Source organism: Mesocricetus auratus, unplaced genomic scaffold (assembly GCF_017639785.1).
Source record: "Mesocricetus auratus isolate SY011 unplaced genomic scaffold, BCM_Maur_2.0 Super-Scaffold_100015, whole genome shotgun sequence".
NCBI classification, from domain to species: Eukaryota; Metazoa; Chordata; class Mammalia; order Rodentia; family Cricetidae; genus Mesocricetus; species Mesocricetus auratus.
This window is the reverse complement of record NW_024429198.1, coordinates 16,061,685-16,081,670: the sequence shown is the minus strand read 5'-3', so window position 1 is coordinate 16,081,670 and position 19,986 is coordinate 16,061,685. Positions and strand designations below refer to the sequence as shown.

Genomic DNA, 19,986 nt, shown 5'->3' with positions numbered 1-19,986 from the left:
TAGGTAAAATTATCTTAACAAAAGATCTGAGGCATTGTATTAAAGGTTTTGCATTTGATATCAATACTGATGTTCTGAATTTTATATTACATTAGGATAATTTACTCAGTTGTGCCCCCCGGGGAATAATGCAGTGTGAATAAAATCCTGCTCATTCTAATTGAACTGCTTGATTCACAACCCCTCTGAACTGCTTGTTGCTCAAATAAAAGAAATGAATATAGAATTCATTTTCATGTGTAAGAAATGTGCATGCCATTATGCTGTTTTATTCAAAATAAGGAATCAGTTTCCCAGAAAGAAAGTTTTATTTGCTTAAATTATTAAAGGCCCAACTCTTTTTATAATGAATGTTAGCTGTATTATCTGATAATAAATGTAGGGTAATTAATTTGTTACTAGTTGAAAAGTTTGTATTTCTTCTATGTAGATTTCTATGCTTTGAAAGTGCTTTGAGGAAAATCCATTGAATCCTCCCTCCCCATGTGTGCTTTGAGAAAACTACACAAGTGGTATATCTATAAGTGGTTATACTTACTTCTGAAGTCATGAACTGTGAAATTTGGTTTGATGGCAGCCTCTGGTGATAATCTAAAGGAGAATTGCTGCCCAGCAGGTGAAAGATCGCGGTCTGCAGCACTTACTACCTGAATTATCTGAAACAAAGTTGAGATTAAACTTGAAGTCAGTCATCAGTTTCAAGGGAACTCTACACAACAGACTAATAACTTTACTTAATAAAGAATGCAAATAGAGAGACATGGCACTTTTTTAATCTATATCAGTGGCCCAATTGCTTTCATGTCCCTTTTGTTAACAATTCTCTAAGAATTTGCAGGTAATAATGGCAGCTACAATCAGAGGACACAGGCTAATTCTAAATCAATATCTGTGTAACCCAAAAGCAAGCCAGCATTGAAAATTGTTCATAACAAACAAACAAAAAGATTAGAAGGGACTTGTTTGCATGTTAAAATAAATAACACACATGCCTTTTAGACTAAATATGAAATCCTACTAGAAAAAAGACATCTTATTATCTAAGTGTCCTTGAAAGAGCAAAATTGAAGATCAAGTATATTGTGAGAGTAGATTTATTAAAAATCTAAAATGATGAGACAGATAAAACAATACGTTCCTGCTTGTGTTGCTATGCTACCTCTAGCCCCCCATTCCTTAGGATTAAGCAACATGTATTTCTATGTTACTCGGACAAGGAAACATTCACCTCTCTGTTTCAAAAGTGTCTCCCATGTTTCTTCCACAAATTGTATATCATTGCTAAAATGTGCATACTTCAGCATTGTGCCCTTAAATTTTAAACTAAAAGTAACTTTGGTTTATACTGTAAACATTAGAAGGAATATCAAATAGGATATCTAAAAGCTCTCTATCACAGAAAATATTAGGAAATATGGTCGAGAAAGCAAGGAATGTGGAAAATACCCAAGTATATGAATTCAATAATTTTCTATAGTTAGAGCATGGCTGTTGCACATAAGACCCTCGTCTTCGAGTGTAATCTACATATAAGAAGACTTTTAGTTTGTGATTTATTTACAATTGCCTCTTATGATTCTGGAGTATAATCCAGTCTCATGCTTGGGATCTATCTTACTACATAGATATAGATACATGCTGTAAACTGCAAGAACACACAGTAATTATATAGCCATCATTTCAGGAAGTGAACCACCAGAGCAAGGACTCTGCATGGAGGAATCTAAACCAATATGTAGTTGTATTTGATGTTAGAGTCTTGTGAATAAAAGTGGCAGTTTCTTGATGTAGAGCTTTCTAGTAGATTATTCCTTTCTGTAACAAACTTGGGATTTACTTGCTGCAGTTCAGCGCTATGTGATCCTTCATTGGGCACGACTTCTCCCATGCATTTGGAGTTTACTGATTACACCTCTTAGCTCTATGATGAAACCTGTTCTCCATTACCAGGTCTTAGTTTCTTGGTTACATCCCTTAGATATATGTGAATCCTGTTTCCCACTGTCTGGTCCTTGTTCCCCTCTCCATTGTAATGGCAGAGATCTGCTCCTGCAATTATCTTTCTTGTCAGGCATTTGGTCAGTGTTTTGGGCCCAGGCAAAATCATCCCTTGTAATACATTCCCTTATATCCAAGGGCAAATAATTACTACCATGTACAAATATTTTGTTTCATAGTTGCCCAGATTGATAGAAAAAATAAGCATACCCTGGTTTTTATCTCACTGGCAAATAGATAAGTGATATGATATATATATATATATATATATATATGATATATATATGATAGATAGATAGATAGTAGAAAGGAAGAACGAAAGGCAGGAAGGAAGGAAGGAAGCAATAAAGAGAAAGAAAGAAAGAAAGAAAAAGAAAGAAAGAAAGAGAGAGAGAGAAAGAGAGAAAGAAAGAAAGGTAGACAGACAGACTAGTATTGCAGGGGTGGTAAGTATCAATGTTTGTGGCATGAAAAAATAAAGTAATTTCTTTAGTAAGAATCCAGTCCCTTTTCTCAATATAAGTTCTTATCACTGAATACATTAATTTGTTTCATAAAATTATTATCAGCTGCCTTTCTATAACCTAACACTTAGAAGCACTAGCTCATGGAAAACAACAGTTTAGTTAATTTCACCATATCAGATGTAATGGTTATTCTTAGTTGTCAATTTACTACATATGAAATTAACTAAAACCCAAGTGACAAGATACAACTGTGAGGGCTTCTTCTTGACTGAATTATTTGAGATGGGAAATTCCACCCTAAATCTACATCTTTTGAGAAGGGAAGAACAACCTCAAATTTGAACCACACTTTCTGCTGTAAGCAAATATAACATATAGAAGAATAAAATACTCCATCTTTGCCTGCTTGGTTTTGATCTCACTGGCACGGTCATTCATTCACTGGCATTAGAACCTATTTTCTTAAGATTCCTATATCAACAGAAGACTATCTGAGACACCCATCTTGTGGACTAAACAACTAATGTATTCTTGAACTTTCCATTGGTAGACAGCCATTTTTGGACTATTTTGACCACAGCCTGTAAGCCATTCCATTAAACCCCATACCCATACATATATTCATTCAATACTGCTTATTATGTTCCTCTAGAGAACCCTGAAAATATGAAATTTACTCTGTTGAGACAGAGCAATGTCCTCACATCATACTGCTTTACCCTTAAAGTTTCTGTATTTATATAACAATAAATATATCATATAAGAACACATATATTTATGCATATCATATGACTTCATAATATACAACTATATGTATGTTAAATTTTGTAGTATGTTTTGTTTCAAATTAATACTAAGTAGCATCATTTAAATCAAGCCTATTTAAGATCTATGGACATAGTTTACTTGCTGTGTGAGTAATACTATAGAGGCAAAAGGAAGACCATCAGAATCACGAGGATATTCTCAGCCACATAATAAGTTCAAAGCCATCTGTGTATATATGAAATCCTGATGTATTTTTTTCTTTCATATACACTCAAGTGGGGGAGATACTTCCCTAAAATACTTTGATATAGGATTCAATCGTGTATATATATATATAACTCCAACTCTCTCATTTGTATCTCCCTTTCACATTGATAAATGATAGAAAAAGATTCATGGTAGATACTGATATTTAGATATGTAGATAATTAGATACAGAGACATAAATACACACATGCATATATTTCTACTTATTAGACAGTGATAGAGGATAGATAAACTATCCTTATGTATACTTCTTAGAAAAGGGACATAATGGATGGGTCCATGTTCATAAAGTGGCCCAAACTCACATATTCTGAACTCTCAAAGGAGACTTCAGAATCATTTCTTTTTTTAAGAATTTCTTAGTAGGAAACAAAAGATATTTGTTAAAATGGAGTCTCTGGGCACATAAGCTGATTCTTCCCTATTTTTCCCCACATACAAAGAAAGGAAGTTGAGATCTAATAAATGTTATATTTCCCAAAGTTCAAATTTTTATTTTAAATATATTCACATTAAATTTAATAGAGAAAAATTCCAAAAGGCAGTAATTTAAAGAATTGCAAGATTTTTGACTATTTGAATTTTCATTAACTATAAAATAACCTTAATGTAGTAAAACATTTGAAAACTAAACCCAACCTAATCTACAGAATTTTAGTCTATCTTCTAATGTTTCACATAACCAAAATGACATTATTCATTAACTAAATTGTACTTCACCATTTCAGACTCCGAAGAAAGCAGTAGATTATCTTAGAGCTACTGCAAATTGAGCCTACTCTGCTACTCTGGTATTACCCTCACATGTATCCATCTACCATTAATTCATATGAGCCTAGCACCATGTATATTTCATTTTACAAAGATATCTGATGCAGGAAAATCTTAAAATTTAAAGTATAAACATACAGCAAACCATTATACACACTTCATTAACAATATTGGCAACATACCTGTCCTGGTTTGGCATTTTCACATACGGCTGTCTCATATGGCACAGATATTTCTGGAGGAAATTCATTGACATCGAGGACATTAATCAGTATGTTGATTTTGCTGGTTAATAATGGGTTACCTGTTGAAAACATAAAAAATATAATATCACTAAATATGAATATTGCTTCTCTGAAAGCCAGATTTGCTCTCTATTGTGTTTCACAAAAAATGGGAAATGATCTTCTATTATAGGAAATTATAAGTTATCAGCTGCAAAAATCCCAAGGAAGAATAAGAGAGAAATTTATGGAAACTGTTCGACCAGGAGGAAGATACATTATCAAGTAGGAGTAACTATGTGCTGATGTGTTATCAAAAGTAAGGGGTATTTCTCCTACATTGATTTTACTATCTTTGCAAGGTTAGTTCATTGATATTACTTTATCCAATACTGATATTTATTCTATCAAACACAATATGGTTCTCTTTGTGTCACTCATATAGTCAGAAATTTTAGTATATGAAATATTCATTATATACTAATAAATATCTCAAATTCATCTTTGCTAACAAAAAGTTAGGGGTATAGATTTAAGTAAATTGGGAACAAGGAGTGGGTTTTGGAAGGTCCGAAGTTATCCATTTTTTGGAACTAAGAATAAGTAAATTTTTGAAAAAGTTTAATTTATTCCTTCATGACCACAACAATATCTTTGGAGAAAGGAGCCACTGCCTTATGTGAATTGCAAATTTTTCCCCAGCAATGTTCTTATTATTTAGCTTGCTATCATTGTTTGAGAAGAAGACTGGAAATGATATTAAATTTGCAAACACAATGCACAATATATATTTAAAGCTACTTCAGGAAATGTTGCCTTTCATTATTTTACAGCCTTAAATTTTGGTGGTCTTATCCAGAATACAGAGCTAAAAGAATTAATAGCTACATACAAATACAGATTAACAGAACCCCAGAAAGAGGTTCAACTCACTATATTTTCTCTAATAATTTTTTTAACAAAATGAATCTTCTGCATCAGGAAGAGTATTAATACTTATGTATAACCTTTTAAAAAATGCAACAAAGTCTTAGCTATTGATTGATTCTAATTAATCTAAACATCTTTCTGTCAAAATTCAATACAGCATAAGTTAAAACTTGCTATGCAGAATTTAATGATATTTTAACGGATTAATGTATAAGTGAAATCTATAATCACACAAATAGCAGAAAATGAAGTTAACAAGTGTATTCCATTTTATAGGTTGTGCTTAGGGTATACATTGATAATATTGGAGAATGATTCAGAAATGTATTACATAATGTAATATTTATCAAAGTGCATTACTTGTTTGAAAAGACAGTTGAATTTTGACAACCAATTTAATCCTTAGATCCCATTACTGAATTTAGATCCTTCATAAAAAACAGATTTTATTAATAGTTTCTCATTCATAGAATTATTACATAAATGTAATGGTATTCTACAAATGTTTAATAAACTTATAAGATGAAGTATTCATCCTATGGATATCTCTAAGTTGTATAAATGAGATAGAGGTGCAACATTACCCCTGACTTCCATAGAAGGCCAAATAAAAATTAAAATGTGCACTGCATAGAATTCAGTAATGCATTATCAGCTCCTCCAGAGGGCCCGAATTAGTTTTCCAGCACCCACATGGAAGTTCTCAATTGTGATTCCATTTTGAGTGAATGAACCCATTTTCTGAGCTCCTCTCACACCAGGCATACAGATACTGCACAAATATGCATACAGCCCACGTACACAAGTGCAGAAAAAGTAGTGTACTATCTGGCAGGTGTGTAAAAGTTTCTTTGGAATTTGTAAAAATAAATAAATATATAAGTAAATAAGTGAAAGAATTTTGCTGTACAAAAAATATTGATATATATTGGGGTATCAATAATACTATGTATATGTATATAAAAAGTGAAAAGTAAACCACTAATATAGTGCTAAGAATGAGAAAATGGAAGAGAAATCAGAGTGTTTATTGGTAGATAAATAAAGAAACCATTTTGATAATATTAACATTATCAAAAATAACAAAAATAAAGATGAATGTATGTGGAGGAAATTCAGAGATGAAAATACAGCCTAGGAATTCATCATGGCATAAACCTCAATACACAGCTCAACCCTCTCCATTAATGAACCTTTCCCCATCAGCCTGTCTCCACTGATGGACTTCATCCCCTGCACCACTTCTCTCCAATATCCCTACCTGCCGGTGGAATTCTCCATTATTTTCACAGGTTTATGAGATCATTATTTTCAGCACATGTGAGTGACTTTATACAACAAGGATCATAGCTGCTAAGAGTTTTGACAATATTAAAGATAAGTCATGTACAATCAGAAGCTATAATAATGACTTGCTGCAAATTAGTAATGGGTGTTTTGAGAACTTGGTTATTTTCTGCCTACCCTCAATTATTTATATTCTATTTTCACTTTTATTGCTGTGATAAGATATCACAAAATTAACATATGTGGACCAAAAAAAACATATAAGCTGTTCTACTTTGTTTTTAGGTGCTGTGATAAACATCATGATTTTCAACAACTTGAAGGAGAAAAGGGATTGTTGTTAGCTGTCCTGGTAGCAGTCTGTCATTGAGGAAAGTCAGAGTGAGAACCTGGAAGGATAGCAGAGATCATGGAAACATGATTCGTACTGGTTTACTCAGCTTCCTTCATTACATAACCCAGAATCAACTGCCAAGGGATGATACTGTCAGCAGTGGGCTATGTCCTTCTACATCAATGAACAAATAACACACATGCCTTCAGGCCAACGTCATCTTGGTAATTACACAACTGTGTTTTCCTGTTACAAGGTAATTCTAGATTTTGCAATGTTGACAGCAAAAACTAGCCAGCATAAAGTCTTTCATCAAATTTATATTACTGGGCTTTAAACGCTTCAAATGATTATTTTCTTAATCATTTGAATTTATTTTTTTAAAAACAGGAATTGTTTTAATTATTTTACCTGAAAATAAAAATAAAATTGTATTTATTATTAGAATATCAGATAATGATTAAATATTTGTAAATATTAGCAATGTCAAATATATTATAAATGTCAAGTATATCTACAATATTCAACTTCTTAAATTAGTTTTTGGAGTTTTGTATGATGTTTTCTGGTCATATTTCCCATTTCTACAATTTCTTCCAGACAACTAAAATATTCAAAATTCTACCTTTTAAAAATATTAAGTCTATTTTCATTCACTATGTGCATAATGATTTCTCATTAAACCATAAGGAGTACCCACTAATTTCTCTTTCATATTTTGTGAGTTGTCTCTATGTATCTCACTAAGGACAAAAGCAGAAATATTTAAGAAATAATAAAAGAATTATAATGGAAACTTAAATTGATTAAAATTGAAAATGAGCAAATAAGACAGTTCATTTGGTATTCTGTTTTCTTGACATGTATAGGAAAACTGGGCATGCAATAAACTCATAGAAAACAGCAATAGATCCTAGACATTGGGTGACATTTATGAGTATAAAGAGTTTGACATGCATACTGCTCAAACAGTGCTCTTGAAATTACCTAGTAGATGACATGCACTTATAGAAAGATCCCTAGTCATATTTCTCTCTACTATAGTATCTTATATCTTTGTTTAGCTTATATGTTAGCATTTCTAACAAGATGATTAAGATTTATTTTTAAATTAACCTTCTCTCCAACACAATAAGAGTGATGAATTAAATATACTGAGTACTAGAGAAATGAATAACCATTCATACATTCCTTATATTTGTAAAAAAATTATGGTACATTACCAAATAGCATATCTAAGACAGAAATGGTGAGTTGTCACATTCAATATGCCTCAAGTTCAAAAATACATCCTTTAATATCTATTTACACTATAATTTGAAATATTCATACTTGGTAAAGTGTAATATATCATGGACAACAATGATGTTTAAGTGTAGTAATTGGTGACCAGAATTTCATACCTAACTGAAATGTTCATTCTATAAACATGAACAGAATTAGGACTATATATGAAATCACAGCATAATAATATCTTCATGGAAAAATGCTTCCTGTTTAGCCCTTAGGAAAATTTTGTATTGCCAAAATGTATGTATAAATCCAAAACAATTTTTGTGTGAAAAGTTTATCATGAAATTTCAAGGGAAAAAGAAAGCCAGATAGTAATTAAGAAAAACTAAGTTTGGAATGAATGCTGTATGTGGAAATTGATGGAGTAATTTGATTAATTTACAATTTTCTTATACCTTGACATTATTCTATTCTTTTCGTAAGTACATAAAAATTTAAAATAAAATATGAAGTAGTACAACATAAATTTTGATTTCTTCATAATTTTGTAGTATAAAGTAGTGAAAGTGAAACGATACTGAATTGGAGATTATTCTGGTGTTAAAGATTATTAATTCCGTAGACATGGGTGTATATTAACTTATCAAAAGTAAATGAATTAGTAGGACAACATAAAATATTTGTAGAATAGTAAAAATTTTAGCTATTAATCATTAGGTCAAAATCTTAGGCTTGCAGGTAAAAATGTCACAATAAAGAGCATTTCATGAGGCATTTTTATGATAGTTTACTTGTCAGGCAGTGAATCGACTCCATCCTTTGGACAATAGTGGTGACTCTGACAGGATTTGAGAACTAGACTCACTGACAAAATCCAGAGTGGCTTCTCCATGCTGTAGTGGTTTGATCAGGAAAGTTACCTAAGCAGTTGTTTTTGAGGACAGAATATGCTCTGTGTCATTCTCAGCTCAGACTTTATCCTTTTGCTTTGATTTGTATTGTCGCTAACTACTCAGAGCTTTTGTTAGTCAGTATTGAATTCACAACAAAGTTCTCAGGACATTAACAGAATATAACCAGATTCTTTGCCAGCATATCTCATGAATATACACTAGCCTACTTTCTTAAATAGTCTTTGTTCCACTCTGAAGTCTCGTGACCTGAGTCTCTAATATCAGTGCTTCTTCTTCATTTGTCCTCAAATCCCGCCATATTTGTCCATTAAGCTCAGCATTAAAGCCTTTTACCCTCAATTTAAACTCTTCATCATTCTTCATGCAAACATGGCCCAAAGACCTAAGAACCACATGTTCAGGTTTACAGCGCATTTGGTTCCACTTCCAGATGTCAATTTTTTGTGTTTGTTACTGTTGTACATCCTTGATAAATACCCTCACAAAAGCAACTTTAGGAAAGAAGGGATTGTTCTGGCTCACAATTCAAGACTATATACTATCATGGAATAGAAGTCATGGCAGTAGCAGCTTCAGGAAGCTGCTAACATTGTATCAACAGTCAGGAATATGAGATTAAAAGCATGTCCATGCCAGGCAGATTTTTTTCCTTTTAATATAGCATTCAAGTTCATGAGATGATGCTGCTACATTGATAGTGGATCTTCCAAAATCAACAAACTAGATAATTTAGATAACCAACCACAGACTCAGATATTCCAAAAAAATCAACATGATTTACATAACCCTCTATAGGCATGACTTGACATTTACTTCTTAGGTAGTAATAGACTCTATTAAATTGGAAATAAATATTAAAAATCACAATTTGCAATAAAGAATTAGAGAACACTCAAAATAAGGTTGGCCAGTGTATAATGGTGATCTGCAGAATCCATTTGATTTGACAGTTCATTTTCCTAAGAAATTGTTCAAGGCAAAAAAAATTAGAACTAGGGAAGAAATAATATAGTGGAATCCTTTTTTTTTTGCAAAAATAAGGACTTGAATTTGATCATAAGAAAACAAATACTAAGAAGAGTGTTGCTAGCTCACATGTTTGGGGCTTGATGTTTAGCTAACCTAAGCTAATTAGTATGCCAGAACTTCTCAGGATAGCTTATGTTAAACAGCCACAAGGATATCTCCCAAGGTGTGACATCTAAGACAGACCTCTGACGTCCTGAAACATTTGGACACATGAAAACCTATTCTTCCATACACATAAACATGCACACACTCCCGCATCTGTGCTAACACATTTCAAATAACATAAACACAACTTTTTCTTAGTTAAACCCACTGAGTTGAAACTGAGAAAAAGCCCTGAACAGAATAAATGTTTGTAGCTCTTTTTTAATTTGAAATGTGAAATTAATATCTAATGCGTAATAAATTTCTGCCGGGTACTCAAAGTAGTATAAGGAAAAAAAAAAAGAAATTCCAAAGGGAATTCTCAAAACTCTCAAAAGACCATAGCAAAGGAAGGAGACCAGGTGTTTTTCAGAAATATACTCATGCCAATAGCTAAATAATAAATACTCTCACTTTGCTTTTGAGATAGATTTGTAACATCTTTGAGTACCACTTTCAGTCTAAGTCTAGAAAATTCCTTTCTGTGCCAGAAGAAGGCATAAAGAAACTCAAACCATTTATACATTCTGAGCAATATACTCAAAAATTCCACTTAAATTTTAATATCATCCACATTCTTCTCAATATATGTCCTCATGAAGTAGGGTGGGAAGACAAATGGACATTTTTAATGCTTTCCACACAATTCAGAAAATTCTATAATTAGTGATTTCATATGCTTGTTTTTCTTCTTTCCTAACTTATATAACTCTGAATAATATAGATACAAGGACTATCTGTGTAAGAGTGGTTGACACTTCTGCAAATTCTAGAAAATCTTTCCTAGAAAAGAGTGAGATAACACAATGAAAATCACTTCTAGGCATTCATGCAATCTTGCAAACAGGGCTCTCTGGCAGCTGTCATAATTTCTCTGGACTTATGCTATGAGGAATAGGAACAGGTTTCTGAGTTTCCCTCAGGAGACTACTCAGCTGTCAGTCCTCAAGTAAAAAACACCACAGTAGGGACTCATTTAAGAGTGTTAAATCCACAGAATTGCAGTATAACATTGATTCTGCCCATGCCATACTTACTAACTTTACTTGCAATTATAGAGAAATTATACTGTGCAGTGCTCTCTCTGTCTAGTAATTCATTCGTGGCGATGGTTCCTTCAGTTCCATCTATTGTAAAGTAGCTGTCTCCATCACTCTTCCAATCTATGAAGTACCTGTATGTGAACAGAGGAGATGCAAATGTGCAATGATTACACATGAATCATAATGGCAGTTAAGCTAACTTGACACAGTTCCATATTTTTTGCCCTGTAGCTATTACCCACCTTGCAATAAAGAAGAGTGTAAATGACAGATTCTTTATTGTAAAGTCAGTATCCTCAAGGGGAAACTGGAAATAATGAAAGATTTAGGACTCTTGCTGTTCATATCATTTTAGGGTCTTGACACTTTGAAAGCTCAGCAGAGACTAAAATCCTAAAGCTGGCCATGGTTCTCCTTAACCTGCTGAATATTAAAACTCTGTCAGGTAGTAAAAGAACTCCTCAATGATATCAGTGGGAAGGGTGAGGGATGGAGAGAGATGTCTAAAAACTACTAAAACTTTAGGCAGAATATACACTGTCTTTGTATTTTCTTGAGAGGGGGGAAAGATAACAGTACAGGAATCAAACAAAGATAAACTGAAATTTCGGGATTCAACAAAATTGTTTCCTGTTAGCTAGTCATGTCTATGTAACTTTTAAATTTTCTAATATCCTTGGTCATACAATAGCTAGAAGAAAAATCCAAAAATATGAATAATAAAACAAAAATTAAATCTTCTTAAATATTCAGACACTGAGATACATGTGGAATGACACAGATTTTTTTGTCACAATATCCAAATAGTATTTTTTACAGTGTTGTGTTAAGATCCAAGAGCCTTGAGCATGTTGTAAAACATCTCTGGCACTGAGCTACACAAGCAAACCAGGGATTTTAAAAGGGTAAAAGCTAACACTGTTTCCATGACTTATTTCCATTAACTTATTTATCTCCATAATTGTCCACATTGAACGTTATTATTCCCTCTATACAGCATATGAGGAAACCAAGGCTCACAATATAAAAAGAATGCCTGGTTTTATGGACCAGTTTATCAGTATTTGTCACATAACCATCACTATTTTGTACTTACAACTTGAAATGGAATATTTTATTGGAAAGATACTGTGATAATAAAGAGGCAAAATATGACATATAGTTCCCAAGTCTTTTATACCCTATGAGCCCCATAGAAGTTGTTAAAAATAGTGGTCAACACAAATGATATTTTGCACTTGACCCACTGAACATTTCCATGACCACAAACGAGTAATTATTTTAATCATGAAAATCTGGTGAAGAGTATGTGCACCTATATATCAGATTATTAATATGAGAAGTTGTATATGAAAATCCCATGATTCCTCTCATTGCCATGAGAGATCAAATCCAGTTTGCCTTTGCAAATGAGATGCTAAGGTTAACATGTCAATATCATTTAGTAACCGATCTTATAATAAGAAGTTTTTACTATTGTTGCAAGGCATGAGACCTGATGTTAATCTGTTTTTTTTATGTCTTAGCTACTGATCTGTGATTTAGGAAAGTAGAGAACTCTCATAACTTCAATGTAACAGCTTTTTCTTTAGGAAAACATCCCTCAAATACAAAAGCAGTTATGGTGCTTTTAAAAGTTAAGGAGTATTTTTTACTTTGCCTATTGCAAGCCCTTTTATAAACAGGACAATGTTTTATACAATATTCTTTTTCATGCACCTCTATTCAACCAAACATATGTCTAACTCCAAAAGAAAATTGCAGCCTGTTATGCTTACTAGCTAATATTTTATGACGCACCATTGATGCGAACTGTGTTCAATGCCCAGTTGACAATTATCTACTCACACTAAACACCATGCTAGAGGTAACTGTGTAAACTGAAATACAATGCTCACCCATGATGATGTGGAGAGACAATTATCTATAGATGATCTCGCCACCTGATAGATGCTCAGAAAAGGCCTTGCAATAGTGCCAAGGAAAAATACCTTGTGTGAAATCTAATGCTTGAAGTAGAAAATCTCCCTGCACCTGATGATTGGAAGGCACTAGAAAGCTGTAGAGAAATGGTCCAGGCAAAGACTAGCAATCACAGACAAGAGAGAAAGAACCTATTTCAGGAAGCTGCATTAGCAGAAACCCCAGGAAAGAGCTATAGGAAAGTCAGTCTGTTAGCTATTGTCAAAGAAAGAAGAGAGTGGTACATTACATAAAGCGACTTAGTTCCTGGATATTTTGCATAGCATAATAAGGAGTTGAGTCTGTATGTGACAAGTGGCTCTTTGTTAAGGGGATTAAGCATCTATTGCTTTGAAAGGCACTTGTCAGAACATTCAAACAAGACAACAAAGTTAGGTAAGCATTTTTTTTTCCTTCAAGATTCTTTCAAATGACAGAGTATCTTGGACAGCAAGACTGAATTTGATTCAAGGAGTTTTAGGAGTGGTTAACATTAAGAAGGGGAATGCAGCCCAAAGGAGAGAAAATGTAAGCACTAACTAATCAGGATTTGATAAAGATACAGAAAGTGAAAGAGATTTGCTATACTGAGTGGACAGGGGAAAGGAATCAAGAATTAAGTCTGTATTCATGCATTTCTCAGGTAAACAGAACAAAGGCTTTGTGGGAACAACAGACCTTGGCCTTGGCCAGAGGCCCACTTCCCCACCAGCCTGGGAGCAGGCAGCTGTGAGACAATGTTTACTGAAAACTATCCAGTGTACTAAGAAATGTTAACCGGAGCTATAAGTTCCCGATAAATGCTCGCTCACTGAAACACCCTGACTTTGATCTTTCCAATGTCTAGCCCCCTCTTCCTGCCCCCTGCTGCTGCTGCCAACTCAGATGTCAGGGACATATAACCACCAGCCAGGAGGAGAAAAAGTGTGTGTGGCAGAAGCTGTTCTGGAGGGAAACGTTTCTTGGGAAGTTCTCTTGAGCCTTCTTGGGGAGCATAAAGTTTTCTTTACCCAACCCACTGGTTTCGGGGTTATCAACCCCGACACCCTCGCTACATTCTCGGATACATGCTGCTCAGCGGGCACGGCAAGGCTTGTGTTCTATAGGAGCATAAGATTAAAAAGAGTTTGTCTAGGAAATGATTAATACCAGGAATAATTTTTCAGTTCCTTCAATCATTTTCATACTGTGCCAAATATGAACTTTATTATCCTACACTTACTCTTCCAGATTCCTTAGCAAATACAAACCATTCATATAATATCTTAAGCAGTTTTGTCTTTTGAGTGAGATGTTGTCCAAAATCTTGGATATTTGAATATTTGGTCTCCGATTGGTAGAGTTGTTTGGGTTTGTTCAGAAGATGTGGTCTTCACTGAGTAAGTGTGTCACTCTGGTTGAACTTTTGGGTTTCAAAAGCCACATGTCATTCCATGTTCTATCTCTGCTGCTTGCCTGTGGATTGAAGGTGTGAACTCTCAGCTCTGTGCTCTAGACAACACACCTGCCTAGTGTCTCAATTCCCCACAACGATGGTGATGGTTTCTTCTTATACATCAGGAATATTAAACTCAAGTACACCTTTTGGTCTGTAAGTGACATTACCCATGCTCTTTTATTGCAACCATGGAAAAGTAACCAATACTAATATTTCAAACTGTTCTAAACAGAATAGTTTAAAGAAATTTTTATTAATATTTAGATTTTGAAAAACTGATGTCATAAGCTTCATTATCAGGAAATTTCAATTAAGTGATATAGAATTGTGACAGTATGGAAGAATAAAGCGATGCTTTATCTGGAGAGTATAAAAGAGACTGTATCATTTACTATGTTTAAAAATTATTATTATTAACTGCATAGTTCCTGTTATATATTAATCAATCTCCAATATGGTATACAAGGACCAATATATTATTTTGTTCTCAAAATATTTTCAAAATTATAATACAGTTGCACATATATTACAATAAATGTTACATTTCCCATGTTATCATTTTCATATTTCCTTCACAGCTAAAATATATGTATGCATATTGATATTTGAAAGATACATTTGACAATATTTTACAGAAACCATGCCTTTTAAGCACAAAATACTCAATATGCTGCTCCAAAAACAATGTGTTTGCTCCAATTATAGTGGACAAGTTCATGTCTATACAGAAATGTGTGTGTGTGTGTGTGTGTGTGTGTGTGTGTGTGTGTGTGTACAAAACTTGGATACTGTTTTTCCATAGGAGCTGTCCAAATTTTTTGTCTGTCTCATTGACCAAAAATTTGTTAAATAGTGTCTGGGCAGTGAGTAACAGGGGAACACCTGCTTTATTATCCATTGCCTGGGATAATAATCACTTGCCACAAGACCAGGGGTTTTATTTTCTAGTTAGCCTGAATTACTGAGATTATTGTAAAAGTATCCGTGATTGCAAGTGAAACATGTTATTGAAGAACCTGTCTCTGATGATTTTCTTTTCTTTTCTTGTCTTGTATTTTCTATGTTCCTCTTCTAATGTTTTTGTTTGCATTGAACATTTTCCAATGTTATATGAATTTCTTTAATATGATTTTCATTTTTTAATCTGAGTTATCTTTTAATATATATTCTAAATTTTACCATGTGCATTCACCTGGTTTGAATTCATACTAATTTAGGTCCAATAAATATAAAATTTTGCTGTTATTCAGCTATGCATTATGGCATAGTTCACATATATTTTTATATTTTTATGCATCCCATAAGTAGAGGTAAGATTTATTGTAATCATTTGGTCTTATAATTTATGTCTATTAAAGTTGAGGACAGCATTTAGGGACCAACTATTGAATTGTCTGTTCCTATGGATTATTATACACAGGGTGTCTATTCTTAGCCACTGTCCTATACAGGGGCTAGAGTTGCTTTTTGTCTTCCTATTTGCTCTCATGAGTCAAAAAATGATACCATGGACTTGAAGAGGCAGTTGGGGAGGAATACTACACACAGGAGGGAATGGATGAGGAAAGAAACTACAGATATTTTTGTTCCAAAGAATAGGGATTTAGCTTCTGCTTTTTGTGCTAGGATGCTATAATAAAAATGTTGCTATTATAATCTCCCCTCTGTGGTATTATGAACCTGTCTGTGATTGCTGCATGAAGAAAAGTCATGTGTCCTCAAATGTACCTTTCTGTGATAGACTTGTGTGCCACACTAGATGGTAGTTATCAATGAGTGGAATGGGGGTATAGATCTGAGGTCTAACCCCATAATCTGTTAGTAGCCTAAAAGATTTTTAAAAGCAACACAGTAATCCTAAGGGTGCAGTGATGGAACCTGCACTTTGGCAGCAACCACCAGTTCTCCAATTGAACTTAACTGCTGCACAACAAGAAGGAAATCATACCTGGGGCTGAAAACTTAACAACTAGAGAGGGCTAGTAAAGTTGTTAGTTTTGTGTGAGTGCATTCTAACACCACTATACTAAGACATCACAACAACTAACTATACTCTAAATTTTGTATCCACAGGTAAGTATAGGCCTCATCCCACATCAAGGATACTTATCTTTGCAACAGACAAAGACCATTCCAGAAAGCTAGAAACAATCGACATATAGAATTGTGCACAGGCCCAGGCACAACAGATATATCCACAAATCAGTTCCGATACTTAGGGATCAGGGAATATTGTGGAAGAAGTGACAGAAAGCTCAAAAGATCCAGACAGAAAGGGAGTTTGCTGTGATACTGTCAGACGTTACACCTATAAAGTCTCACCTCCATGACTTCGTAAGCATGAGCTCAACAAAGAAAGCAACAGCAGATATATCAAAGCAGGTGAGGGGAAATTCAGGAGTCCTAAATCTTACATAAATAACAATAGGCACCTGAGGAGTACTCAGAGTGGAAGAAGTACTTTTCCACAAGGAAGAGCAGCATATCAATTGTTTACTCAAAACCAACTATTCATAAACTGGCAACCAAATATAAGTAACTGTATATATTAAGCAGTTTGTGTTTAGGAATATATATGTATATACATACACCCATCCATGTTGCAACAATTCATGGAAAGCAGCCATGAATTTCAAAGTGAGCAGGAAAGGGGCATGTGATCTTTGGAGGGAGGAAATTGAAGTGAGACATGATGTAGTATATTGACCCAGTCCCCCTGAATGTGGGTGTCACTAAGGAGGCCTAAGTAATCTATGGGGCCTTGGGTAGTATTTATACCTGTCGTACAGATAAACTTTGAGTGTCCATGTCACAATATGGGAGGCTCTTTCAGCCGGGACTCTTGAGGGAGGGCCTAGGCCCTTCCCTGGATGAAATGACAGTTACTGGAGATCCACCATATAGTGTCTCACCCTCCTCGAGGATCCCAGTGGAGATTGGTTGGGACACAGGGGGACCTGGTGGGGAGGATGGAGTAGGAGGGGAGGGAAAGGGAGCTGGGATTGACATGTGAAACAAGATTGTTTCTAACCTAAATAAAAATAATAATAATAAACACTAAAAAATAAAATAAAAAGGTATCAAAAATTTTTTAATTGCTTTTCTGAAATAAGCAGCACTTTCTATCTTGTATGCTCTCAGGACATTTTCCCGAAACAGTAAACAAATGCTTATTAGTAAAAATTGGAAAATAAGATTGTTCTTAATTTAAATAAGTATTAATTTAAAAAAGAAAGATAAAAACATTATTATAATTTGTGCTTGTATATCCTGAATAGTTGCCTATAATTTCAGTTTTGCCAGGTATTAAATTATATCTCTATCATTCTTTTTAATACTACTTATCCCAGGTGTTTTGTATGTTTTCTGATTTAATAATTTTCTATTATTCTTCAAAACTTTTATTTATTTCTTTACAAATCTTTGTAATGTGCCAATCTTTCTTTTATGTCAATAGTATTCTGATACGTAGATATTGGCTAATGTATTGTAGTTTACATTTCTCTGTGCATGTGATGTCTTCGGTTCTACTGACAACTCCTTTTTTACTTTAACACAGAAGGTAGTTTCACTTATTTTGAGTAGCCAAGCTCGTTTTTGTACAAAACAGCTAGTACTTAAATACTGTAATAAATTCAATGCACAGATACTGTTCATCTTGTCTGTGTGATAGATTCATGTTTCCAGTTTAGGCCCGCATATTTAGAAATCTAAAATTATCATGTTAGAGGTTGGGAGTTGGTTAGATTTGTTCAGTGCATCACACGCTTGAGTATCTGAGTTTCATCTATAAAATTAATGCAAAGATATGAACATGGAGGGTGTGCTTGTAATTCTAACAGTGACAAGCAGGGATGTGAAGACAGGTGGATTGCTGGAGCCCCTTGGTTAGCTAATGAGCCTACATTGAAAGATTTCAAATTCATGCCATTTTAATTCTGGAGCATGATATAAGTGTTATTCATTTGCAGTTATGTACTGTGGCTACCAATTCTGTATATATTTAAAGTGTTGTTAGATTTACAATAGGTAGGTTGCTTTTTGACTTTCATATACATGTGCACACATGTATTTCTGGAATTCCACACACCTGTGCACATACACAACAATGCACGTGTGCACACACATGAAAACGCATATGTGTCTTATTAGGGCCATCACGTTCTTCTGATTTACTGACAACTTTTTCAATTTAAATAGAAAAACAGTTTTAGTCCTCCATAAATCTTGAGTCACCTAATTATTTATGAAATTGATCATTTTGTTTATCAGTGCTTTCAGAGAAGATCCCATAATGATGATCAAATAAAAATTTTCCTTGATTCAGTGAATAAGCTTCCATATAAGACACAATTAATAATAATTCTATTTGTGTATGAGAAAATAATTAAAAATTAAAGAGTTTACATGATAGCTCTATAAAGTAATTCGTTATTCTGGGAATTTCCCAAGGTAGAATAACACTTTTTAGAGTGCAATAAGCCCTATACTCAATCCACACACAAAATGTAGAAATAAAATTAAATTGCATAATTATTGTTCTCTAATTTTTCTTAGGTATAGGTATAAATACATTAAGCAGAATAAAATATATACCCATGCTAGTACACAAACTTTATCTCTTAGTTTAGTGTAACAATCACATGTAGTGTGGTAAAATTTTGTTTTCAAAGAAATATAGCACAAAGGAAATTAATTTTATTCACTTCTGGTATAATAATTATAGTATTATTCCTTCCAATACCTGTTTTTCTTGTCTCCTATGCAATGTAGAAAACATCTATAGCTTTAACTGAGTTTGAAATGCAATACAAGATGTTATAAAAATGAAATCAGATAAATAATTTGCTTAAGTATAGAATTATTATGATTCTTATATGCAGATGTACTTTCTACTTCTTGCATCTTTCCTTTATATATATCATAATCTTTATAAATTGACTTATTAGTATTTATATCATGTGTTGATCTATGATAAAATAATTATCTCCATTTCACAAATGTATGCTTAATTTGGGCTTTAAGCTGTGGAAAACATCAATATGCATTTTAAAGAAGCAGGAGGACAAATGTCCCTCAGGAAACTTCGAAATTTTAAACTTAGTGAATAAACTATGAGCACAAAGACCCAGGCTCTCTTAAACACAGTGCATGTTTGCCTCTTCCCTGTTCAGTGC

General features: G+C 33.6%; 1 protein-coding gene across 3 annotated transcripts in view; it reads right to left on the bottom strand.

The window, feature by feature from the left end:
• Window positions 1-19,986, bottom strand: part of Cdh12 (cadherin 12) — a 937,606-nt gene that overhangs the window by 12,162 nt on the left and 905,458 nt on the right. For all 3 annotated transcript variants that reach the window (XM_040757653.1, XM_040757654.1, XM_040757655.1), the window contains 3 exons: window positions 11,404-11,540; window positions 4,454-4,575; window positions 539-656 (listed from right to left, as the gene is read on the bottom strand). In XM_040757653.1, the coding sequence (XP_040613587.1) occupies window positions 539-656; window positions 4,454-4,575; window positions 11,404-11,540 (377 nt within the window). The remainder of the gene's footprint in view (window positions 1-538; window positions 657-4,453; window positions 4,576-11,403; window positions 11,541-19,986) is intronic.